This window comes from Sciurus vulgaris (genome assembly GCF_902686455.1).
Source record: "Sciurus vulgaris genome assembly, chromosome: 6".
Classification (NCBI taxonomy): domain Eukaryota; kingdom Metazoa; phylum Chordata; class Mammalia; order Rodentia; family Sciuridae; genus Sciurus; species Sciurus vulgaris.
In genome coordinates, this window is record NC_136466.1 from 89207430 (window position 1) to 89232688 (window position 25259).

At 35.2% G+C, this 25259-nt stretch overlaps 1 protein-coding gene and 1 long non-coding RNA gene across 2 annotated transcripts in view; one reads left to right on the forward strand and one right to left on the reverse strand.

Annotated features, from left to right (window-relative positions):
- The window catches only part of LOC306664793, a 368649-nt gene that overhangs the window by 284515 nt on the left and 58875 nt on the right, over positions 1–25259 (reverse strand). The gene's annotated exons all lie outside the window — the stretch shown is intronic.
- Positions 9902–10490, forward strand: LOC306663208 (GTP-binding protein Rit1-like; the record flags this gene model as incomplete). The annotated part of the gene is made up of 1 exon (XM_079143609.1): positions 9902–10490. The coding sequence occupies exon 1, from the start codon at positions 9912–9914 to the stop codon at positions 10488–10490; it is 579 nt and encodes a 192-aa protein (XP_078999735.1). The 5' UTR covers positions 9902–9911.

A 25259-nucleotide genomic window follows, 5' to 3' on the forward strand; every position in this document is an offset into this window, starting at 1 on the left:
CGATTGTGTCTTCAGAACTTGTCTACAGAGAGATCCAAGATGGCAAACTAGAAGGAGGCTGCATTCCTTGTCACTTCATGACTCTGGATTCAAGCAGAGGAAAAACTGTTTCTCTTTGAGACAGCTGACGCTGCCCAGCAATCCCCTGCTGTTTATCCCCCATTCGTACACCACAATTGCCTGCTGTGTGCCAGCATATCACCTGCCTTTTGTGCACAGATCACTTGCTGACCACCATGCATTGTCGACTGTTTGCCCATTTACTCTCCTCTTGCCTGCCCATTGCCAGCCTTCACCTATCCATTGCCTGCCACCCAATGTCCACCCACTGATTGCCCACTATTAGCCTGCAGACCACCTACAGACGGCCAGCAGATCACCCACTGCCCACTGCCTGCTGCTGCCTGGAAGTTCATTGTCACAGTACCCACAGGTTTAGGTACACACAGCCAATGCCATTTTGGGACGCTTGCCAGGGCCTGGAGATATATTGGGGTACCTGCAGGCCTGGTTGCACCTGAGGTCTTTTTGCTCAGTATGGTAGTGACTGCCATCTGGCTGCCTCTTTGCAGGGTCACTCCTTTGTGTCATTGTATCCCTGGTGGTCTCTCTGTATGTTGAAAAGGCACTGAAATTTTGAGACTGCAGAAAGGCGGAGCCTGGGGAAACTGAAGCCCAATCCATCAGATTGTAGCTGGGTTTGCATGGGCCAGTCTGGGTCTGGCAAGCCTGTGGAAAGCCAGAGACTAGGGGCAGTTCCCCAGGGGGAACACAGGTTGGAGAAACTGGACAAAACCAGTTCAGTGAGTTCTGAAGGGCTTGGGTCTGAAGGGGCTGGCTATAATGGGTGGGAAAACTGGAAGAGGGTGTGAGGGCATCTTGCTATTGATTTGCCCACCCACCTGGTCCTGCACCCACCGGAGTGGAGCTAATATCAAACTTCAGACAACCCCACCTATTGACAGAGAAGGGAAGCTAAGAAATTTTCAAAAGCCAATGGAAGCAATTGTTCAATTTCCATTGAGACTTTCCTTTTTTTTTTTTTTCTTTTTTTCCATTTTAATTTTCTTTTTTTTTTTTCTGCCTTTCTCTCACACCTCTAACATCTTTGAATCCAAATATTTTTCATGCATCAATTTATTGAAGAATGGGATGTCTGAATAGTATATTACAGTTTTGTTGTACATTCTTATATTTTGCTTTTTAAAAAAAAATCTATATATATTCTCTCTCACCTACCTGTCTCACCTACCTGTCTCTCATACTAATAGTCAACCTCTATTAATTCCTCCCTTGTTCTTACTATAAATTTTTACCTCTATATTCTCTCCTTCTCCCTCATAAACATCACATCTTACACTACTTCTATCCCTTCATTGTCCATCATTGAAAACAGTAAACCCTTTTAGCAAAGTTACCATTTATATTGTAGACAATAATCAAACACATCATTTTTTACTATTGCAACAAAACTATAGATGCCATAATAGAAGTGATTTGGTTTAAGGTTGCATATTATTTGCATTGGGTGCTGATAATACTGGTCTCTCCCTTAAAGGTGAAGTACTGGAAGCCTTCAAGGACATATAAGTCTATTGGTGGGACTGCACATGCAACTACTCTGGAAAGCAGTATGGAGATTCCTCAGAAAACTTGGAATGGATCCACCACTTGACCCAGCTATCCCACTCCTCAGTTTATACCCAAAGGACTTAAAATGAGCATACTACAGTAATGCAGCCACATCAATGTTTACAACAGTTCAACTCACAATACCTAAACTATGAAACAAACCTAGGTGCCCTTCAACAGATGAGTGGATAAAGAAAATGTGGCACATATATACAGTAGACTATTACCCAGCCATAAAGAAGAATGAATTTATGGCATTTGCAGATAAATGGATAGAACTAGAGAATATCATGATAAGTGAAATAAGTCAATCCCCCCCCCGCCCCAAAAAAGGCATAACATTTTCTCTGATAAGTGAATGCTGATCCATAGTGGGGCTGGGGGCAGGTAGGGAAGAATGAAGAAACTTTGGATTATGCAGAGGGGTGAGGTGGTGGGAATGGGAAGGACAGTAGAATGAGACACGCATTATTACCCTATATACATGGGGTATGATTATATTACCAGTGTGTCTCCACACCACGTACACCCAGAGGAATGAGAAGTTACACTTCATTTGTGTACAATGTGTCAAAATGCATTCTACTGTCATATATAACTAATTAGAACAAATTAGAAAAATAAAACTAACATCTAAAAAATTTAAAAACCCACTTGTCTACAGAAAGCCAAAAAAACTTTTTAGATCTGTCCCTTAAACAAGGTGAGCCCTACCATATTTGGAATCCTGGGACAGTTTCAGTAATATATATTTTATATATATATGCCAACCACTCTTCAAATTTTGTGCATACCAGTGCTACTCAAAGGATGGTGGTTTGAAGTTCCCTATGAAATGTAAAATTGATTTAGATGCTTTATTTTTTTTTTATTGTAAACAAATAGGATACATGTTGTTTCTCTGCTTGTATATGGCATAAAGGCATACCATTTGTGTAATCATAAATTTACATAGAGTAATGTTGTTTGATTCATTCTGTTATTTTTTCCCTTCCCAAGATGCTTTAATAGTAAATTAACTAAGCAATGTTTTTGATTCTGTGCATTTTGAAAACCAAGACTAGCATTCTGTCTTCCATTGTTCCATTTTTCTAGTACTCTTTGTATTATGTTTCACAAAAATATCAGGAACAGATTAAATTTTTTAAACAATAGATCACCATAGATGATATGAAAAGCAGCTATGTATATTGAGTCCTTTAATTCTTCCAACTGCATACAGTAGCTTTCATTAGTCACATTTTCACATGAAAATACTAGGACTAGGAGAGATCAAGCAAATTTAAACAGTTAGTAGAGGTGACAGAGCAGAAAATTATTTTTTAAAATTCTGGTATAAAGGCATGCCTTTAACCACTATGCTATACTGGCTCTACCAAGTCCATCTTTGTTGGATGACAAAAAATAGTACTGGAAAATTTAATTCATGATCTTGGGTAGAAAAAAGGTACCCATATAATGATCGTGTGACTCCCCTGCTGTCCAGAGACTCCCATCTCATCTCAGTTGTAAAGCAGTGTTGAGGTTTATCCATCCTGGAGGAGGGTTTCAGCCTTGACATTCTCTTCACCTCTTCACTGGGGTTCCAATGTCCTTCTATCTGCTGGTCTCTTCCCATTGGCAGAGTTCTTCCAATCTTGACTCTTCCCCTCTGGCTATGGTATATAGAGTCTCAAGTTCTACAACCAAGTTAAGCAACAGGTCACTCATTACAGATAAAAATTTTTGATGGTATATAAACCAATTACAATCACAAAAAAAAACATAAGTTTACAGACTGCCCAGTCTACTGTGACCTGCATTCCTTTCTTACATATGTATGTTGTAAATGGACAGAAAAATCGTAATTTGTATATATCTATATAAATGTGTAAATATTCATATACTGAATTTTTAGCCTCTTACATTTTAAATTCATTTAATGTGGATTTTGGAAACTCATGTTTATACTGAAATATGTGGATATTGGTATGGATAGTTTTTGATCAATAAAAAGAAATAATTAGTATCTCTGGGAACTTTTGCTACTCTTTCTGCTGAGGTTACCATTCCCCTTCTTGCCAATCAGAAAAGTACAATAAAAAGTAAATGGGACTGTGAGCCTAAGTATGGGAGTTTGAGATCCAATGCTTCCACTCAGCCATGCGTTCAACAAATTGCATCTATCACAAACAAAAGCACTGTTCAAATTGATGGAGATGTAGCACTAACTTGTTATGACCGTCTTTTTGTTCTGATGGAAATAAACTAAATGAGAGAAGATGGACATTTAGAAAAGTATATTAATGAATAAGAAAGTAGTAATAAGTGGCTTTAAAGAAAATAAAAGTAGAGAAATAGAGAGTTACTAATACAGAGGGGAGTTTTAGATTGGAAATCAGAAGGCATCTCTGATGAGGCAATAGTTGAAAAGAGTTTTTGTTTGTTTGTTTGTTTGGTACTGGACATTGACCCTATGGGTGTTCCACCGCTGAGCTACACCCCCAGTCCTTTTTATTTTTTTATTTTGAGATAGGCTCTCACTAAGTTGCTGAAGCTCGTCTTGAACATGTGATCATCCTTCCTCAGGATGGAGTTGCTGGGATTTCAGGTATGCACCACTGTACCTGACTTTGAGATCTTAATGTCAAGCAGGAAATAGACATTTAACCAGTAAGGGAAGCAGAATCTGAGGAAAGGAAACTTGTATTATAATTGTATCAGATAAAACAAAACAAAACAAAAATGAGTTCAAACAAAAGAAGGCTGATATGAGTAGAAGGCCAAAGGAAAGCATAGGTAAGGACTGTTTCAGTAGCCTGGATCTTCTCACCCTGGCCTGCATGGGCCTCAATCCTGAGCTAGTGGCACATGGGTTGCCAAAGTCCCAGCTTTGCAAGGCAGTCTGCAGAAAGAGACCCATTGCTCTGTGGTGCTCTATTTTACAAGCAATATATAAATATATTTCCCTCCAACAAGATTTCCCTGTATATCAGTGACCTGAATATGGTCATCTGACTATTGCTAACTCCATCATTGTGACCAGTGAAGGTCCTGTTTTATTGGCATAAGCCTGAAGTCCTGGTTCAATGGAACAAAGAAAGGGAGCCATCATAATTGGCTTCAATTACTCTGCGCTACCCCTAGAGCAGGAATCCGTCTCACAAACTATTGAAATGGGGACACCTGAACAACAACAAAAAAAGGGGAGGGAGCTGGTATCAGAAGGGATGGAAGTGAGTGAAAGTCACTCTCAAATCAGCTCATTCAGAATTCTGAATCTATTAGAGGAGTAAAAAGAGGTCAAGGGTGGCGAGGGTGTCATTAGGGAGAGGAGAGTAACATGAAGTGGGATCGTAAGGTAGGAAAAGGTCAAATGCTATAGGTACTATAGGGATTTAGATTTTATTTGAAGTATGATGGAAAGCCATTGGAGTATTTTAAACAGAAAAGTAACAGAATCTACCTGACACAGGAGATAAATGATGCTCTGAGGTAGGAACAGAGGATAGGAGCAAATCACTAGGTCATTTGGGGAACATTTACTTCATCTATTTCATTTGCCATGTTTTGAAGGATAGTGGTTCAACTTAGTACAAATGGTTGTCATAAATTTAAGTGGAAAATGTATAAAAGTGTTCTTGAACTCTGTGCTAAACAAAGAGTCATAAATGCAGTATCACCTGTTTGGCCAGCTGTATTCTCAGTCTTTACTGTCTAGAACAGCGCCACTCCAGTTGCTCTGACCTATGAGCTCTTATGATGTTGAAACCTATAAAAATCATTTCACTCTTGTGTGTTATCATTATAACAGTGTAGCCTAGGGTACACATGTACCACGTAGAACATTATAATTTTAAGAGTTTTTCAATATACTGATTTTGTGGTATTCATGCATTTTCAACCAGATTTTAAGTGCAAAACATACATCCAAGTTTTTAGTACACTGTTTGCTATAAAGTATCATCTAATAATTATGAGTTTTCTTTCTGCCTTTGAGGTCCAGCCTCATCCTTATTCTTTTATTATTCCCCTCCTCTGTTCCATAAGAAGCTAAATCAGTCATGTTAAAAAGGGTGTAAAAGCAAACGATAAAGGAATTTAAATTATAATTATAAAATTTTATGCAGAACAATCATTACCTTGGAACTCTTAGTAGAGTTTAATAAATTCTTAACTTCCACTTTGGCTTTTTCCTGGAAGTTTCTATGAAACAGAATTAGCACATGTAGCACATGGTCTACAGTAAGTTTTGAGTTTGAGTATGACAGAATAATCCACAGAAAAGATCCAATGTTTTAAGCAATCATTTAGAAATGCAATACATTTTCAAAAACAAGTGGGTAAAGCAAGTTCATGTGCCAAGGAATGAATCATTCAAATGCACACACTGCACCTACTGTACATGTGCAAGGAGTTTTAACATCTGACTTTCTCACATACACTGGCCAAGCCATCAATAATCTAAACATCCCAGATTAAACAGTTCAGACCCTGAATCACTTTAAGCCATGGAAAGCAATAAACCTTCAAGATAAAAGACAAATAAAATGACAGAGTTCACCAAAAGCCATGTGCAGACCATATTCATGTTTGATTTATTGAACAAAGGGTGAAAGTTAAAAGCCCCTTTTGTTACCCTTCTTTGGTGATATTAATACAGAATTAGTTAAATCATATATTGCAGGGTGTTAAGAAATAAACATTGTCAATTTTCCTGGCACTGCAGAATGTAACTTAAACTCAATTTAGGGTAAGTTTCTATAGAAATCTAATATTCACAAAAGAAAAAAAATAAGATCAAAATGTAATATAAATATGCTTTATTCCTTTACAAGTATAGGCAAGACTGAAGGCTCATAATTACATTATATTTAATGCTAGATTTTATTTTCTGTAGTAACTTTACAAGCCATCAGTCATGAAAATATTAAGAGAACACATTTTAATATCATGTAATTAAAACAAATGTTGGTAGCTATCTGTTGCTTACTTTAAACTTATGATTTATACTTTTTCTTGAATACGTAGTTAATGCAATATGTGCTCAGTAGGAGAAACAGCATCACCCCTGTATGCCCCACAAATCTTCTACAAAATTGTTGCATGCACCACCATTTACTGAAACCAAATGATTATTTTTCTATGAACACGTTATTTATGAGAGCATCACATGCAATCTGCATACTAATATAGTCAGTTGCTCACATGGCTTAAGTGGTTTTTTTCTCTATCCACAATCACCACTTTCCTCTACCTCCAATTAGTTCTAGTAGTTCTGCAATTAGTTTAGTTCTCTTAGATCTACACCATGCAAATATCTGTCTACTGACGGCGAGAATATTGAAAACAGCCATGCGCAAATCACTCAAATCATAAAAACATTCTAAGCCCTGAGAATTCCAGATTATCTTTTATTCAATCACCTTATCCCCATAAACAAAAAAGTAAGCAGACCTGTTGCTCTCCAAACAATTGTAAAGACTTCAAGAATAGATCAATACAAACTAAACTATAAACTGACTTAGACACAGTATAGGTTGTCAAATTCATGAGAAGAAAATTCAAAATACTGATAGTCACATACTTAAGAATAATTAAAGTACAGAAGCAAGGATTCAAAGTATGTTATCTCAGAGAAGCAAGATATTCTATTGCTTTTATTTGTTAATATTTATATGCATAGTATCCATCAAATAATGTTTTAGTGCATAACTTCACCCTAACACATACAATACACTGTGTGCAAAAGCATTTTATCTACCTTAGACTCATATTTGGGAAGTACAGATAGAGAGTACAGAGGTTGACATTGTCATAATTTAGTGAGTTAGTGCCAAATTTTGTGACACTACCTAATATCTTTCCCCACATCACAAAACACAACAATTCAATGGATGTTTGAGGAGAACAAGGCAATAAAAATTTACATAAAATAAGTGACTTTAAAAAGACCAAAGATATTCATCTGCTTAATATACTATGCTGGAGTTCATTAAGGATTTTATAAGCAAAAAAAATTCAATATAACTTGCATTCTGATGATTTGAAAGTCCTTCATTGTCTCTTGGCTTTATACTTTTTATATACAGTCATCTTAATGTGTTTCATCCCATGAAAACTGTGTTCTCCACTATGCTATACAATGTCATATTAAAATATACTGCAGTAAATTGAATACCTTTTAGTGATTAATCAGACTTGAGACCCTTCAGCAGTTTATTAACCAAGCTGGATTAACTTCAAGAAATCACTATTTTCTCATGGTCTGTGTGCTATTATAAGACCTCTTATGGACTGAATTGTGCCCCCTTCATATATTGAAGTTCTAATTCCCAACATTTTGGTATTTGGTGATGGGGTCTACAGAATGTACTTCAGTTTACAGGGAGCCCTCCTGATGGAATTAGGGCAGAGAGCTTGTTTATTCCATATGTCTTACCCCCCAGTGTAAAAATACAGCAAGAAGGCAGTTATCAATAAGGCAGGAAGGGAGACTTCTCCAGAACCTAACAATGCTAAAACCCTGATTTTGGACTTTGAGCATCCAGAACTGTGAGGAAATAAATTTCTGTTGTTTAAGTGACCCAGTCTATGACATTTTATTATAACAGCCCAAGAAAACTAATATAAGACCTCTACGGAAACATAATTTCTGCATAATATATAGGAATATCTTCAAAAACAATGAACTATCTGTATCTCCTTGTGTATGTTTTTACTAGTCATCTTAATATATTCATGATTTTAAAACTGATATTCTCATCACATTATCTTTATTTTTGTGTTTGATATGTGAGAAACCTTTTCTTTATGTACATAAGATTTTAAACAATATAAATCAAATTTAGGATACAGTTAAATTATCTTTAACATTTAAACTTACTTAACTGAACAAAAATCTTTGCAAGATTTACAAGACAGAGAGTAATCTGTAAGGTAAATGTAAAAATCACAACAGAAACTTCAGTGAGTTTATATGTAAGAACATGGACATTTAAAAAGTAGTTTTTTTTTAACCTTTAAGTACTTTTAAAGAAATTCACGAGGGCTGGGGATGTAGTTCAGTAGTAGAGCACTTGCCTAGCATGTGTAAAGTCTAAGGTTTGAGCCCCAGCACTGTGAAAACAAAACAAAAAAACAAACAACAACAAACCCACCAGAACAAATATAGCAACTATCCAAGCATACTCTTTTGCCTGAGACCACCCTGGTTTTAGCAATTCAATTCCTTGTTCCAGGAAATCCCTCAGTCCAGGGAAAACCAGAATGATTTGTGATCCTACCAGCACATTGTCATTTTTATAGCAGGGCATGAAGTAGCTAAAGTTCTCATTTTCTAAGTCCCAAGAGCAAAGAGATTTTCATACTTACATTTATAATCTTTTTCCTATATAAATTTTGGAGTTTTAAAAGTAAAAGGGACCATAGAAATCATATTGCCCAAAATTTAGGTTAAAATAAATGAATTGCAATTTGAAGAGATGAGACTTTATGAACTGACTGTAACAAGAATTCCCTTTTAATTTTAGGTTAGTCTGTCCTCACAAAACTTTTCAAGAGTATTCAATTAAAAATAATCCTGAAGAAATTGCTATGACTCCAAGGTGGTGGGTAAATTAAAAGGTAATCTACTTTAACAAATAAATTCAAAAGTAGAATCTTATCAGGAAGTCTTTTAGATAAATCTCATCATTCATATGGAGGAAATGCTCAATAATTGTTCAGATAATCATGAAAAAGAAGAAAAGTGAAAGAAATTTTTTGGTGAGATATTCACAAGTCAATCTCTGTGGTATTGCATTGCTGTGTGATTAAACTTTCCAATGGAAAATCAATAAATAAGCACAGAGAAAACAGGATAGCCAAGATTGTTGAAACAACAATTGTGGGACACAGTGTGCTGATGGTGTAGCAGTTGGGAGTAGGAATAGAGGGGCAAGAATCTGTTTATAAAATCTGGGCATATGATATGATTCCATCTATGAGCAATGACAGATGCATGCATGTGTATATGTGTACATACGGAGATGCCTGAAAGGTGGTGAAGATGCTATTTCAAGGTAAAGAGCCTCGTGTGAACTTTATTTTCGCCCATACAGTATTTTTTATCTAGATACCCACCCTATTGTATTGTGGTGCGGTCCCACCCAGCCACGGGAGGGGTCACAGGTCAGCGCTGGAGCTACCCGCGAGCCAAGGAGCACCGAGTGGGTGAACAGAGCAACGGACCAACGCACCGCCCTCCCGCCCTGCAGGGTGGTTTTTCGTGGGGTCACCCAGGATTCCCCAAGAGGACAATGGCTTCTGGAACTCGCCCAGTTAGTTGCTACTCTAACAACCCTGCAGGGCTCACACGAGAGTACAAATTAGTGATGCTGGGTGCTGGGGGTGTGGGGAAGAGTGCCATGACCATGCAGTTCGTCAGCCGCCAATTCCCAGAAGATCATGACCCCACCATTGAAGATGGTTATAAAATACGGGTCCGTGTGGATGACGAACCTGCCAATCTGGACATTGTGGATACGACTGGACAGGCAGAGTTTACAGCCCTGCGGAATCGCTATCTGAGTGCGGGAGAAGGATTTATCATCTGTTATTCTATCACAGATCGCCAAAGTTTCGATGCAGTTCGGGAGTTTAAACAGCTTATCGAGGAAGTTGGACATACTAACGATACACCTGTGGTTCTTGTCGGAAACAAGTCTGACCTAAAACAGCTAAGACAGGTCACTAAGGAAGAAGGATTGGCTCTGGCCCAGGAATTCAGCTGTCCATTTTTGAGACCTCCTGCTGCTTACCGCTGCTATATTGATAATGCTTTCCATACACTTGTACAGGAGATACGAAGGAAAGAAAAGGAGGCAGTGCGACCATAAAGAAAAAATCTAAACCCAAAAGTGGCATATGGAAGAGGCTAAATCCCCATTCCAGAAGAAGAAAGATTCATTAGTTTGAAAGGAACATGTGCAGTGTTCCTGCATTAGTGAGTTCCAGTATCCTGCATTAGTGAGCTTGGTGCTTGCTCTTTTTCTGGCTATGACCATTATTTTAAAAATAACTATGAGGGGGGCATGCCTACATGGAGTTTTCAATTATATGGCATTTAAAGTATTGTCTCTTAGTTGATTGATTTATTAACCCAGTGATGCACTAATTTAAAATTGTTGCATTAGAATTTGATCTACCTTTGTTTTGGGGTTATGTTGCTGATATTAATTAATTAATGTAATTGTTTATACCCCAGGAGAATATGTATACCATGTGTGCTTGACGAATTTTGCAGGAGGAATTTTGTGAAGTATACTCCCCATCATTCTTCAACTTCAGTTTCCTGGGAATGGCCCAAGAAGGACCTCAGTCCATCTATTCATATTGTGCTTCCTTGTCACAGAACAAAAATCATACAGGAAAATCAGTGCTAAAGAGTTCAATGCTAAGGTCAGCAAATAGCTATGGAGCTGACACCTGTTGCAGATTATGGAGTGATGAGATTTGGGTAAATTGGGTCAGATGCTTGCAGAAATCGACTAGAAAAAGGTAGGGTCAAAACATTGTTTTCATTATAAACCTGACTTTTCTAAGAAGTGCACCTTTGGTCCAGACACTGGGATGGGTAAGAAGAGACAGATGCATATAAATGTAAATGGAGATTTCTTCTGAGAGGTTCTTATTATTTTCAGTGTTTCTTCCTTTCTTTACTTTAAAGGTAAGCACTGGATTGCTAAAATTCTTGTTTGTCCTTAGTTGGGACAGTCATTGCCTTGTGAAAGGTTGTTTTCTCCCCGCAGATGCACACAGCTATACATTATTTGTTTCCTAGTGCTTTCCCTTATCTTCCCTGTACTCTCTGGAAGAGCAATGTCTGGGCAAAATGATTTTTAAAACCCTTCACTAGATTGCATTTTTAAGAGTTGGAGTCAAATCATGCATGTGCCTCCTTGACATCCACAGTCCCTAGACTTTGTGCTCAAAGGAAGTCTATGGTATTTCTGCTGAATGGGTCAGTCATAACACTTTAATGTTCAAGTATGTAATTGAAAGATTTCCTTATAAGAATCTTAGTAAGTTCACCCCAGAGTTGTTCTAAGCCTTGACAGAGTTTAGCCTAACCTAACTTATGAGACCTTGACTCAATTTAGACTAATCACTTTTCCCCATATACATAATTGAGAAACTATAGTCATAGAAAGGAACAGCTTTAAATATTGCTGGTGAATTCTCTTATTTTAGGATCAGAATAATTTAGCTATCCAAACATATGTGTGGAGAATAATGCAAAAGTTCTAAGAGTAACACATTAGATATTGAGCATTAAATGCCACTGAAGCACCACGTGTGTCCACTCTCAGAGGATGACTTTGCGGAGCACCTCCTTTGAGAGATCAACCTTTCATTTTCTATTGTTGTTAGAGGCAAGAGGACAGTTATTGTGTTTTTCTTTACAAACTAACATGCATATGGTGTAGACTTAAAGAAAAAGAAACTGTTAGGACATTTTTTTAGCTCTGACTAATGTTCCCTTTTAAACTCCTGAAACCAGTCTTTGCTACCAATAAATCATGCTTCATGGTGCCCTACCCATCTGAAAGTGAAAGACACAAAAATTTGAGTCTGTGCAGGACAAAAAATGTCACAGGAACTATATGATTTTGGAGAAGCATGAAAGTAGAAAAGAAATACAGTGGAATTCTATTACAACCATAACTTACCACATTTAAACTAGTTTAGAGGCTTTTAAGCTTATTGCCTTAGTTTCTCATTACTATTGAACTAGGGAATTGCCATTAGTATCAAGCAGAAATATAATTGTTCAAGACAGTCAAGGCAGTGAAAAACATTACCAGAAAGATCTATAAGACAGAAGGAAATTTGTATTGCATATAAGAAAAATAATGTATTTGTGTTTTTAAGTAATATTTGTGTCAAATATTCCTGACATATTTGATTCTTGCAAGAACCAGTCCCTTATTTGGTTCTAAGAATTCTTTTCATGGCCCTCGATAGTCTGAGGGGTTTGATATGTGTAAGTCATAACTCAGTTCTTGGTAGTCATATAGCATAGATCGTTAATAAGCTCTAAATATTCAGCTTTATCCAATTTGAGAGCATTAAGATTAATTACTGCCTGGAAGTTTAAAGAGAAAAAAAACTCAGGAACAAATTGAAAGGCACCTGAATAGTTCCTGTCCATGCCAAATCCACAAATTAATAGATTCAGAAGCTAGTGTCTAAAATTAGTTGTTTAGAATTCAGAAAGGTATATGTTTTAACTTTGTGATACATTAGCAAAACTTGGTCTACTGTGATGTTTTGGGCAGAAAGAAGTTTTTCATGTTTGCATTAGTATATGAATACAGTTTACATAAAACAATACAAAACCCTTTTTAAAATTATTTAATTGAAGCTTTTTAATTATACTTGACAGTGGAATCCATTTTGACACAATTATAAGAGCATGAAATATATCTTATTCTAATTCAGTCCCTAGGATCTCTCCAAAACTCTTTTTTAAAAAAGAAAAAAGAAAGAAATTTAAAAGTTAAGGAATAAATTTGATTTGTCTTACATGATACAAAGAAAAATGTAAATAGCCCTGAAAGTCCTGCTATGTTTGATTAAAATTGTTCTACTTGACAGTTGTTCTGTAAACCAAACATATTCAAAATAGATTTAGAATCTACGGTGTCATTCAATCCTGGACTTCCTCAAATATAGAAAAAAATTAAATAACACTTTCTCAATTTGAAAGAAATATAAACATTTAAATTAAAAAATAAAAATTATAATTAGCACTTTAGTTTGTACCATACCAGTATGTGTGTATAAATATTATGTATAGGCACACATATGTATACAAAAATATTTGTGTATATGTGCCTGTGTAACCTGTATTTTTCACTCAATAGTGTATAAAAACTCCATGTCACTTAGCGATTCTTACTCAACATTGTACATCAAGATTACATGATACTACATGGTCTGAATAAGGTAATTTATTTTACTGTCTTTTAGTTTGGGTATATATCATATAGTTTCACCAATTTCTTACCATTATTAATAATAGCACTAAATATCCTTATAATAATTATTGAGTTGCAATCTCTGGTTATTTTATGTGACTAAACATTTATTTACTTTGATTTTATCTAAAAATTATGAATGCTCTTAAAACTTGAGCATGTTATGCCAAACTATTTTAGAATGGTGTGCATTCAAAAATACTGAGTGTTGTCACTTTTTAAAAAGATCTCGGACACCTCATAACTCTGCCAAATGGTTCTAATATGTAAAAATATTTTAATTAAGAAAGTAGCTTTGCAGTATACTATTTACAGAAGATCACACTTAGCTATTTTTTACCATAAAAAGACTATGAAAAACTCACCATCATCACATCTTGATAATGATCATTTCTAGGTGATAGAGATTTGAAGTGATTTTTAAAACTTTGAGAGTTTTCTTATTATCTTTCTAAATTATTTATTTTAAAAAGGTATCAGTTTTTTAAAATATTTTAACAAAAATAACCCCACCATATAAAATCAGAGATTGAAACATATTGACAGGAATTATGACAATCATACTAGTAATAGGAATAAGCACTCTGGAATTCTGGAATACCATTTACCCAAAAGCTTCAACTCATTTAATTGTTACTTATGACCAACTATGCATTTCCTCTAAGTACAGTTTTTATCTACATATAAAAACCTGGTCCACTGCAACAAAATAAAATCATAATAGAATAATTAATTAAATCAACCATTTATTGAGGAAAGAAATGTTTATGTAAGTGAAATAAATATCTCTTAGCCTTTTATTTTTGAATAACCTAGCCAATTTCAACAGGTGATCTAGCCAGTTGGCACTTATATTGAGATTACAATTAAACTATGCATTTGGAAATGGTGCTGTAAATTTGCATTTTCTGTCAAGTAGTTGAACTATATCAAATTATTTTGTTTCCATCCTCTCCTTTACTCACTTGACAATATGAAGACAGTCTAGTGGTTAGATGATACCAACCTAATCAACAGTTCTTTCTAAACTGTTGGGTCAATTCAGACTCTTACAGATCTTAACTATACAAATTAAAGGAAATATTAAACTGAATATCTCTACATTATTCCAAAAAATCCCTCAAATGGTCCAAAGATCAATAGGACCCTCACTGGGGTCCAAGTCTAAAAGACCAGACATGGTTGGCCAGAACCTAGTCACAAGAATAGGGAAACAGAGGATGCTGAAACAGTCTAGCTAGCATCTCACCCACATGACCAGTGAGATCAAGTCTCTGACCATTTCTTCAGTCACTGGTCTTAAGACTTAAAGTTCTGAAAGAGAGTGCGAGGGGCCAAGCTTAGATTATGTAATTGCCCCTTGTCTACAAGTGAAAGTTACCAGGGTAAGAGGAAATAACTGCCCCACCATGAATAACCAAAATGGAAGAGGGGCAATGTCCAAAATAAAATTAGGGCACAAGTGAAAATGGACTAGCTACCTACCAATAATGGCAAATGTTCACTGCAACTGACTAAAGTTAATCTCTCAACGCCTTTCTTCCTTCCTCATACCCTAACTCTTAGAATGGTCTTTTTTTAAAGCTGACAATCAACATGCATCAGTGAGTCATGAAATCAGTTTCGTAGGTTGCAACCACAACCTATGAAAGAAAAGTTGAATGGTGCAGAAAATATCAGAGCACGTTGCACACAGGATGTTTGTAAAACTTCTATTATTTTCTTTTATATATGTCTACAGTATATTTGCATGGTTGCATTATTTGTTTGCGAGAATTTGGCAGTGGCCCACAAAGTTTTAAAAATCTTTTACCACTAGTTTTTCAACTTTGTCTGAGCCTTTACCAGCATTTTGCAAGAACTAACAATTACATGTACTCCCTAACCTGGACTAGTGCAGTCTGGAAAGGGTATATCTGATTTCACTTAACTACTATTCCAAGGCCTTCATGATGAATCACTGTCAGTAGCTTATATTACAGTGATTTCATTCATTTTGTCACCACACATGGTCATTAAATTTTATTTAACTGGGACAAATCATTTGTGTAACCATCTCTATCATCTTTTCTGAAACCTTACCAGCACCACAAATGAGAAAATACCCAGTGTGGCAATTTTTCATCTTGAAGTGTTTTCACATCATGGTAATTTCATTAACTCATGCTGAATCAGTCAACTCTTAGTTCTTTCACAAAGCTTTGCCAATTCCTGTAACCCACACTGATTACTTTCTTTTCTCTGAATTCCTTTGATATTTGACATTAACTCTCAATATTTCCTCACACAGCTGTATTATCTCACCCAAATGAACTACACCTCAAAACTAGGTAGGATAAACGACATCTGACAATCCCAGAAAAATCACAAATCCCATGCACCAAAACCACTGCCTTTTATTCACAGGAAAATTCTCCAGGAATGCATCTAAAATTCACTTTCACTATTTATACTTTCTCTACTTCATACACAATTCTAATAAGCATACCTAGCAGATGGGAGTTAATCAATAAATGAAGCCAACAAACAGGAATCTAAGCCTGAAGAAGCTTAATTATAAGCAATATGCAAAAATGCTATTGATTTCTGTGCTGAACACAGTTGCATTCTCCTGAAACTCATATGCTAAGGCCCTCACTCCTAATATGACTATTGGAAGGAAGAAGGTAGGGAGGGAGGGAGGAAGGAAGGAAGGAAGGAAAGAAGGAAGGAAGGAAGGTTGGTTAAATGAGGTCATGAGAGTGAGAGTGGAGCCCTAATTCTATAAGATTGGTGTCCCATATTAAGCAACCCCAGAGCTCACTCCCTTCCCTCTGCACATCTGTACACAGCGAGAACAAAGTCATCTGCAAGTCAGAGAGAGGATAGTCACCAGAAAATGAACACTACCAGATATTTGAACTTTTGTTTTACACCAATCTGTAACTGTGAGAAATTTCTGTTGTGTAGGCCCCTTCATGCGATAGTATTTTGTATGGCAGCCCAAGCTAACTAGGAACGGGGAAACTAGAGTGACGCAAGATAGGACAGTTTTGTGGAAGGGCTATCAATGAAAAGTACTCACACGCCTACATACACACACACAAATGCATGCATGAACACAAAACTTCAAATAAATGCTTATTACAGAGCTATTGATTCATTTAAAGAGGTTGATATGTTCAGTATATTTCTATAGCAAGAAATGGTGATATTTTATAATTTTTAATATTTAAGTGGTCAGAAGTTAAATATTTTGTTTCTTTTTTTTTGTTTGTTTGTTTGGTGGTGCTGGGGATTGAAAACCCAGTATTTCTTCTTTTTAAATTGATTAAACATAGTTTCCCAAAAAGCTTTTTTCCTCAAATATTCTTTGTAGTTGAATCTTATTAACAATTCATGAAATATAATTTCACCTCTGTGGTGTGACCATAAGCAGTTTAAGGGTAGCAATCACCTCTTATTACTAAATACTTTAGAAATTATTAGTTGAAATCAGTGTCAGAAAACTATGAGATCCATACATTATAAATAGATTAATGGATGAATTTATCATACAATGCTTGAATAAATTTTAAGTATCACCTTTATTTAAACAACATTATCAAAAGCAGATACAATTTTGTGAGTCAAATACAAAATTTATGACATTTGGCTTTATTTTTTCTCTTTCAGGTTTAAAACATTTCAGACCTCGAGCATTTAACAAGAAAGAACAAGTCTATTTTACTGAAGCAAGGTGTCTGCAGAAAACAAGCACCTAGAAATGTGTAGACTTGCTTATGACTAAATCCTGAGACAGAGAGATCCAGGTGCAAATGCTCATCCCTCCTTTCAAGGACCATATGCCTTTTGAACTATATTTTAATGAAGAATAGAATTCTATTCCACAGTTTTTTTTGAACAGCGCCAAATGCTCATTTTCAGGAAGAATTCAGGAAAGTGTTTCACTCAAACAGCATGTATCCATTTAGATTATGGTCTTATAAAGATCACTCACCATAGGCTTCAAAATTCACAAATAATAATATATATGTGAACACAGAAATGATAGAACATTTTCCTGTATATTTGTATAAAACTGAATTTCACAGCTTCAACCTTGGAAGTTTTCTTTTCTTATTCTCCTTCTTTTTTTTTTTTTTTTTTTTTTTTTGAACCAGGGTTCTCAGGGGCACTCAACCACTGAGCCACATCCTCACAACTCTATTGTATTTTATTTAGAGACAGGGTCTCACTGAGTTGCTTAGCCCCTCTCCATTGCTGAGGTTGGCTTTGAACTCGCCTACAGGCCAATGGTAGATATCCAGCACCCAGCAATTATCATTTTAAGGTGATTATTTGGTTTTATATTAAGATTTTTCATGAGATTTCAAACATTATTATGGAGTATTTGTGGGCACTTTAGTTCATCAGTGAATGAATAGTTCGGGTCTTCTTCAAATTGTATGGGAAACTATATTCTAACCCAATACATATCAAGTTATATATAATTAGAAGCATGATTAAAAATACTCCTTAGTTTGGGGTTTGATTGATTTTTTTCAACAAATGTGTGTGCACATCTCTAAGATGAATCTATGTCAACACACATTTTTAAACTGTAGAAAGCACTTTAAAGAACAGTAGACCTGTAAAAATCAAAGAATCTCTTTCCTTTTATATCACCATCTGTTTAAATTTGCTGACAGTAATAATTTCCATGGCTTACCACAAGTATAGATTCTGACAATTCTTTTTGCATACTGTCAAATTCTCTTAGAAACAGCATTGGTGTTGAAATAGTAATTCATAGAGAAATGATTTAAATTAAGAGATATTTTAAAATGATTCTGTATATAAACAAACCAACAGGTTCTTTCAAATTACAGAGGGTGTGCTTTCCACTCAGATGTCTAAAATAATATCAAATGGGTACATGGAACTGCTAAAATTTCCCACAATATAAGATATATTTTTATAGAATATAGTTTCTGATACTAATTTGCTTATAAAAGCCATAGGCATTTTTTCCACAAAATTCTCTCGCTAACCATGAAATCATGCAAAATGTTTTGCAAGGAAAAGGAGAAAACATGATTCTAGTGACAGTACCAGGAACCACAGGGACAAGAAGGGTGACATAATTATGCCTCTAGAGGGCAATGAAAAGGACCAGATTTGGCATATTTTCCAGCAGGTGACAACCTCTATTAAACAAATTCTGTTCTGCTTTTAGCTCAACAATCAAATTAACAATTGAATTATTATAAACTGAGCACATCAGAGAATTTGCTGCCCCATGCTCTCAATTTTTGTCACAGCATGGCAGATGAAATGATGCTGTTTGTACAGCACAGGGGAATAAACAGAGGATATAATTGACTCTACAACTTCAACCACCTTAGGCTGCCCTAAGGCTAAGGAACAAATATTTCAGTCTCTCCATAAAGAATTCTGGGACACATAGATTAGAAACCTCTGTTCTGACCAACTGTCAATGGAAATGTGATCTATAACAACATCCCAAATTGACACACATTAGCTTCCACAGGCCAAGCAAAATTAATAAATATTCATTGAATATCTTCTATCCACAAAGTCTGTTTCAGTTTAGTTTAGTTGTAGTTGTAGTCAATGAATGATATTATATATTTTATGGTGTACAATGTGTTGTTTTTATACATGTACACATGGTGGAATGAAAGAACTACTTTTAATGATTGCACAAGCAGATGGGTCTGAAACCCAAACTAAATTCTAACATCATCCTGTGGGCAAAAAAGTACAATGGAGGATTTAAGCAAAGGATAATAATTTTTAAAAATCACACACAAATTTAGAAAATTTCAACACACATTTGGAAGATGAACCTAGAAAGATAGTTCAGTCCAATATTTGTTTTTTATTCTCTTTGGAAGTGAGTTGAACTAAATAGTTTACTGAGAGGATCCCATAATTATTTATTAAAAGTGAGAGGAGGAGCAAGAAATCACATGGCTTATGGGGTACTTTAGGGAGTTCCATTTGGTATAAAAATGTCCAGATATCTGGAAAGGATATAAAATGAAGTCAAGAGTTTCAGGGTGTGACAGGTGTGAGAAATTAAGGTCTTCCAGGATAAGAATGAAAAATAAATGAAGATGTAAAAGATATAATAAATACATCACAGCACAACTTTATGACTAATTATTAGTTTTGGGTCCACATAAGAAACAAAACAAAAGCAAGATGTGTACAGGTTTCTGATCTGGAACATATGAAATATGTGACATCGTTATTAAAGTGAGTTTGGGAAAGTAATAACAAATTAGATTTTAGGTATTTAAAAAGCTTGAATAGAGACAATATTTGAAACTATAAATATGAGCACGAGAGGAAAAGATGGTAAATAATGGCTAGAGGAAAATTATATATTCCTAATGGCAAGATGATTAAAATGGAAAAGTATATATAAGTTCAACAACATGCCATATAAATGTGTTTATTCCACAAATCTCTTCCAACTGTTCACTAATTATTCATTGAAATAACGCACAGTAAATATTTAAGTGCCTAAAGTTTTTGGATGGAAACATACTGTGAGGACAAAATCAGCATAGCTGTTGACCTCAAGGAGACTGCAGTACAGTGAGGAAGACTGGCATTAAGCAAAAGCACATATAAACCAATATATAATTTGCCAACTGGGAATAAATGCTATGAATTCAAATTTTAAATTCCATGAGAAATTATTATTGTCAATTCATAAATCTCTTTAATATATTTAAGGAGTGATAGTTCATTTTAAATAATCAGCATTGTCCCTAATTGGAGAGTTATTTGACATTCAAAATTTTAATTGCAAAAGAGCACCAGAACAATCTGCCTCTTTGTTCTCCCATAATGCTTTCTAGCTTTCTGCTCATAGATCTGTCTTCCTTCTTTGACCTTTAACTCTTTGAGAACACTCAAGTGGCACTTATATTGCATGATGCCTAGCACAATGCCTGGCCCATGGGAGGCACCATAAAACGTATGAGTTAATGAAAAGGTGCTCATTAGCAGCAGAAAATTATTACAGAAACTTTCATATTTTAATTTTCACCCTTCAACCCAGTATCAAAAATGACTGAATATCCACCATACATTGGATGCTGTGCTAGTCATTGGATCACAAGGAAATGCAAAATTAGTGCTTATGCTGAAATAATTTATAATCTAGGGACATGGATATACAAATCACGTAGCATTTCATGGTTCATAAACTGTGTTCCCATTGAGCATCTTTTCTTATTCTCATAATAATCTTCTGATGATTCTGCTAAGCAAAGCAGACCCACAGAGATTAACTTCCTTACCCACAGCCATGGACAGAAGCCTGGCAGAGTGAGTTCTATAACTGAAGAAGGGCAGTGTCTAATTCAGTGTGGGGTACAGGGATAGTAGAAGATTGAATTTCAGGAAAAGGTAAAGTAGAGCTTAAATACCAGTAGGGTATTCAGGCTTACAACTTAAAATCAATTCAATCTCAAATTGTTTATTTTATCTTAGATGCCAAGAAATAATTATGTACAAAATAAAAATTGAATCAGTACTAGTAATATAATACATTTAACCTGAGATTTAAAAATGTTATTTCAATAACCTTCATAAAACTAAAGGGTTCATACATCCTAAGAATCAATGTAAGGATTTATACATGCATTATTTTGTATAATTAGTGAAATTACCTTCTATTTAGTGTTATTTTTAAAATAAGTAGTAGTGAGAGCTCATGACTCTTAGTAATGTAATTAAAAATTATATTTCAGTTCCATTCATCAAGCAAACATGAGGAATGAGGGATGAGGTCTCAAAGTTGCTTGAATGTCTTGTAGTAGGTGCCTTTTGTTACCTCCAGTTTGCCTATGGCCTTCTGTCTAGCCTGCACTCAGACAGGGCTGATTGAACCAGGGTGGCTGGATTGCTGATCCAAGCAGGTCAATCATATTTTCCCTGGAGAACTTGAAATAAGAGATGAAGAAACTGAGCCCAGGGAGCATAGTGTCAATGAAAGCACCAAAGGAAAGCCCCCAGAGCTCCTTTGCTGAGGACCCAGAAGCTACCTAGGCCTTTCATTTCTGAAGTTTGTTTGTTCCATCATGTACCCCAATATTTTTTACTATATTTCCTAAAAGAAAAAAAAAAAAAAAAAAAACACCACGGTTGGGGATATAATTCAGTGGTATTTATCCAAAAGAACTAAAATCGGTATACAATAGTAATACAGGTACATCAATGTTTACAACAGTACAATTCACAATAGTCAAGCGATGGAACCAGCCCAGGTGCCCATCAACAGATGAATGAATAAAGAAAATGTGGTATGCGTACACAATGGAGTTTACTCATCCATAAAGAAGAATAAAATTATGCCTTTTGCTAGTAAATGGATGGATCTGGAGAAGATGCTGAGTGAAATAAGCCAGAAAGTCACGGGTCAGACATTTTCTCCCATATGTGGAAGCTAGAGCAAAAGAAGGGCAGAAAGGGGGAGGAAATTCCATGAAAATAGAAGGGTGATGGGTGGAGTAAAAGAAGGAAGTTGAGGGGGAAGGAGGGGAAGGAGGAGGGGCAGAAAAAGAGAGGAACTGCAGAAATTAATTGACCAAATTATGCTATGTATACATATGAATATTATACATATATATGTGAAGTATGGTCATGCGAGCCTGTAATCCTAGTTACTTAGGCTGCTGAGGCAGGAGGATCTCAAGTTTTAGGTCAACCTCAAAAGCAAAAACAAAAACAAAGACTGGGAATATAGTTCAGTGATAAATCACCTGCAAATCACCTGTGGTCACAAGGAACATAAATTCCATAAGTAAAATATATAAATTGTATTAAGTATATAAAATCCTTTTACTTCATTTTTACCAAGACTAGGTAAAAAGGAATCATTTGCTTTTCAAAATATATTTATTTATTATGGAATGGGGTGGGGCATGGAGATCTCACTAGTCTTACAGAGGTCATAAATATGGGAAGGATCTTGGAGCTTAAGCCAAATTTTTAAATTTACTGAATTCTTATTCCAACAATTTGGAAAATTATATAATTAAAACAAAATTTTCTTTGATAAATAAGAAAACATCAATCCCAGTTAGCAATGGATACATAATGCAGTAATGCTAAGTTTGACTTTTGTATTAGGTGTGTAAGTCCCATGACATGTTAATTACATGGTCCCAAAACAACCATTGCTGCTCATCCAAGAAGTTAAATCTGGGAACCAAGAGGATAATTCTACTTCTCAAGTTGCTTTTCTAAAGCCTTAGATGTACTACTTTTGACCGATGTTACTTATGTTGAAGAGCAATAAACACAGGATGAGGCAGAGGTGGAACTCACTGAAAGATAAGCAAGTCCACTAAAATCATCCTTTGGAGACTGTTCTAATTAAGAAAACCATTCATTGTTTCAATTTAGAAGCCTGTGAGCTTTTCCCTTCAGGATGCCAATAAATTTTATTTATTAGGAACTACAGAGACCTCTGCATTATTAAGTATTTCCTATGTCGTTGATTTTAAGAATTATTTTTGGTTTCAAAACATTTTAAGTGCTGTTTTTTAGAATGTGCTAATGTTTTCAGGTTTCTGTGTCTGAGGAATAAATTTTATTTTTCCCTTCTAGTTCTATTCTGCTTGTCTAACAATCACTGACAATGGTTTTCAACACATGTGCTTGTGAGGCTACTATGGTTTGAATATTGTTTGTCCCCCATAATTCATGCAGGAGTTTAACCCCCCAGTCATATGTTCATGGTCTTAAGAAGACAGAACTTAATTCAACTATAACGTTTAGAGATGGAGTTTGGGGAAGTGATCAGGATTAAGGTAACTAGGATAGAGCCCCTGTGATTGAATTGATGGCTTCATAAGAAGAGGGAAAGAGACCACACACCTATTCATGGACTCCCTGTCTCTTGCCATGTGATGTTCTTGCAGTTATTTGCCAGCAAAAAGACCATGATGAGATGACACTTCTGGACCTTGTACGTCCAGAACCATGAGCCAAAACAAACCTCTTTTCTCTGTAAAGTAGCATGCCTCAGGTATTTCAAAATAGGAAGAAAAAATTGACTAATGAAATCTTTTTGTTTTAATTTTTACAGACTGCATTTTGATTCACTATACACAAATGGGTATAACTTTTCATTTCTATGGTTGTGCTCCATGTAGATTCATATCATTCATGTAATCATATATGTACATACAGTAATGATGTCTGTTTCATTCCACCATTTTTCTTACCCCCTTCCTCTCATTTCCCTCTATGTAATCTAAAGGTCCTCCATTCTTCTCTCATGCCCTACCCCCCCCCCACCCCCATTATATATCTTCATCCACTTATCAGGGAAAACATTCAGCCTTTTTTTTTTTGGGGGGGGGGGATTGGCTTATTTCACTTAGCATGATCTTCTCCAATTCTATCCATTTATCTGCAATTGCCATAGTAGTATTCTTCTTTATGGCTGAATAATATTCCATTGTGTATATATACCACAGTTTCTTTGTCCATTCATCTGTTGAAGGGCATCTAGGTTAGTTCCACAATCTAACTATTGTGAATTGAGTTGCTATAAACATTGATGTGGCTGCTTTACTGCAGTATGCTAATTTCAAGTCCTTTGGGTATAAACGGAGGAGTGGGCTTAAAATGCACTGCTCCCACTATTGTAGATTGGTTCTGACTGTAGAGTCACAATTAATAATATCCCTTTCTGAAAATAACCAGTGGAGATATAAACCAAAAATATTCTAACTTCTAAGCAGTTTTATTACTTAGCTTAGAAAATCAAGAAACTAAAAACTTCAGTTAAGGAAACACCCAGATGTTGAATAATTAATTATTAGTTTAGCAGTTGTGAATATTTTAAGTCTTTATAAATCATTATGCCATAAAATTTAATGTTAACCATAAAAATTACTATGTATTTGAAATTATTTATCTTGAGATAAAGTAATAGAAAAGTTTTTATTTGTTGAAAAACAGATAAAAATGTTTCAGTATCTTCACTTTTCACAAGCCTGTGTAAAACAAAGAAAAACATTTCTCTCCAAATAACTTCCTTAATATTGAACTGTATTGAAGATGCCCTCTTGTTATCCCATATTTAATTGGTTTACATGAAATGATGCACAAATGTAAGTAAGGAACCTGTAATTACTATGATAATTTACAGTCTAGAGTTTTAGGCTCAGTATGAACATTAAAATTATTCTAAAATAATTTTATATCTTTTTAAACATCGAATCAACAGTCTTACAGATCATAATAATATAAAATCCCATTTTATCATTTCTGCTCCAAACAGAATATTTTCCTTTATGTCAAAAAATAAAGTCAATGTGCATTCACAACTCATAAATCACTTTCACACAATATGTTATCATTTATTCAGCTTCAGCATCAATAACTGCTAAAGTACTGACTGAACAAAGTAAATATTTTCTTTACTTAAATTCAATTTATGGCTGAATTTAAATTAAACTTTAAGCAGAACTTAGCCTTTCTGGCCTTTTGTAATTGAAATTTAAGAAGTTAAGATAAAAATATCCATTATTGACTTGGGTAATACAAACGATTATAATCAGTCATATTTATCCTCCTGAGAAAATGTATCATCTCCTATCCAATTTTTAA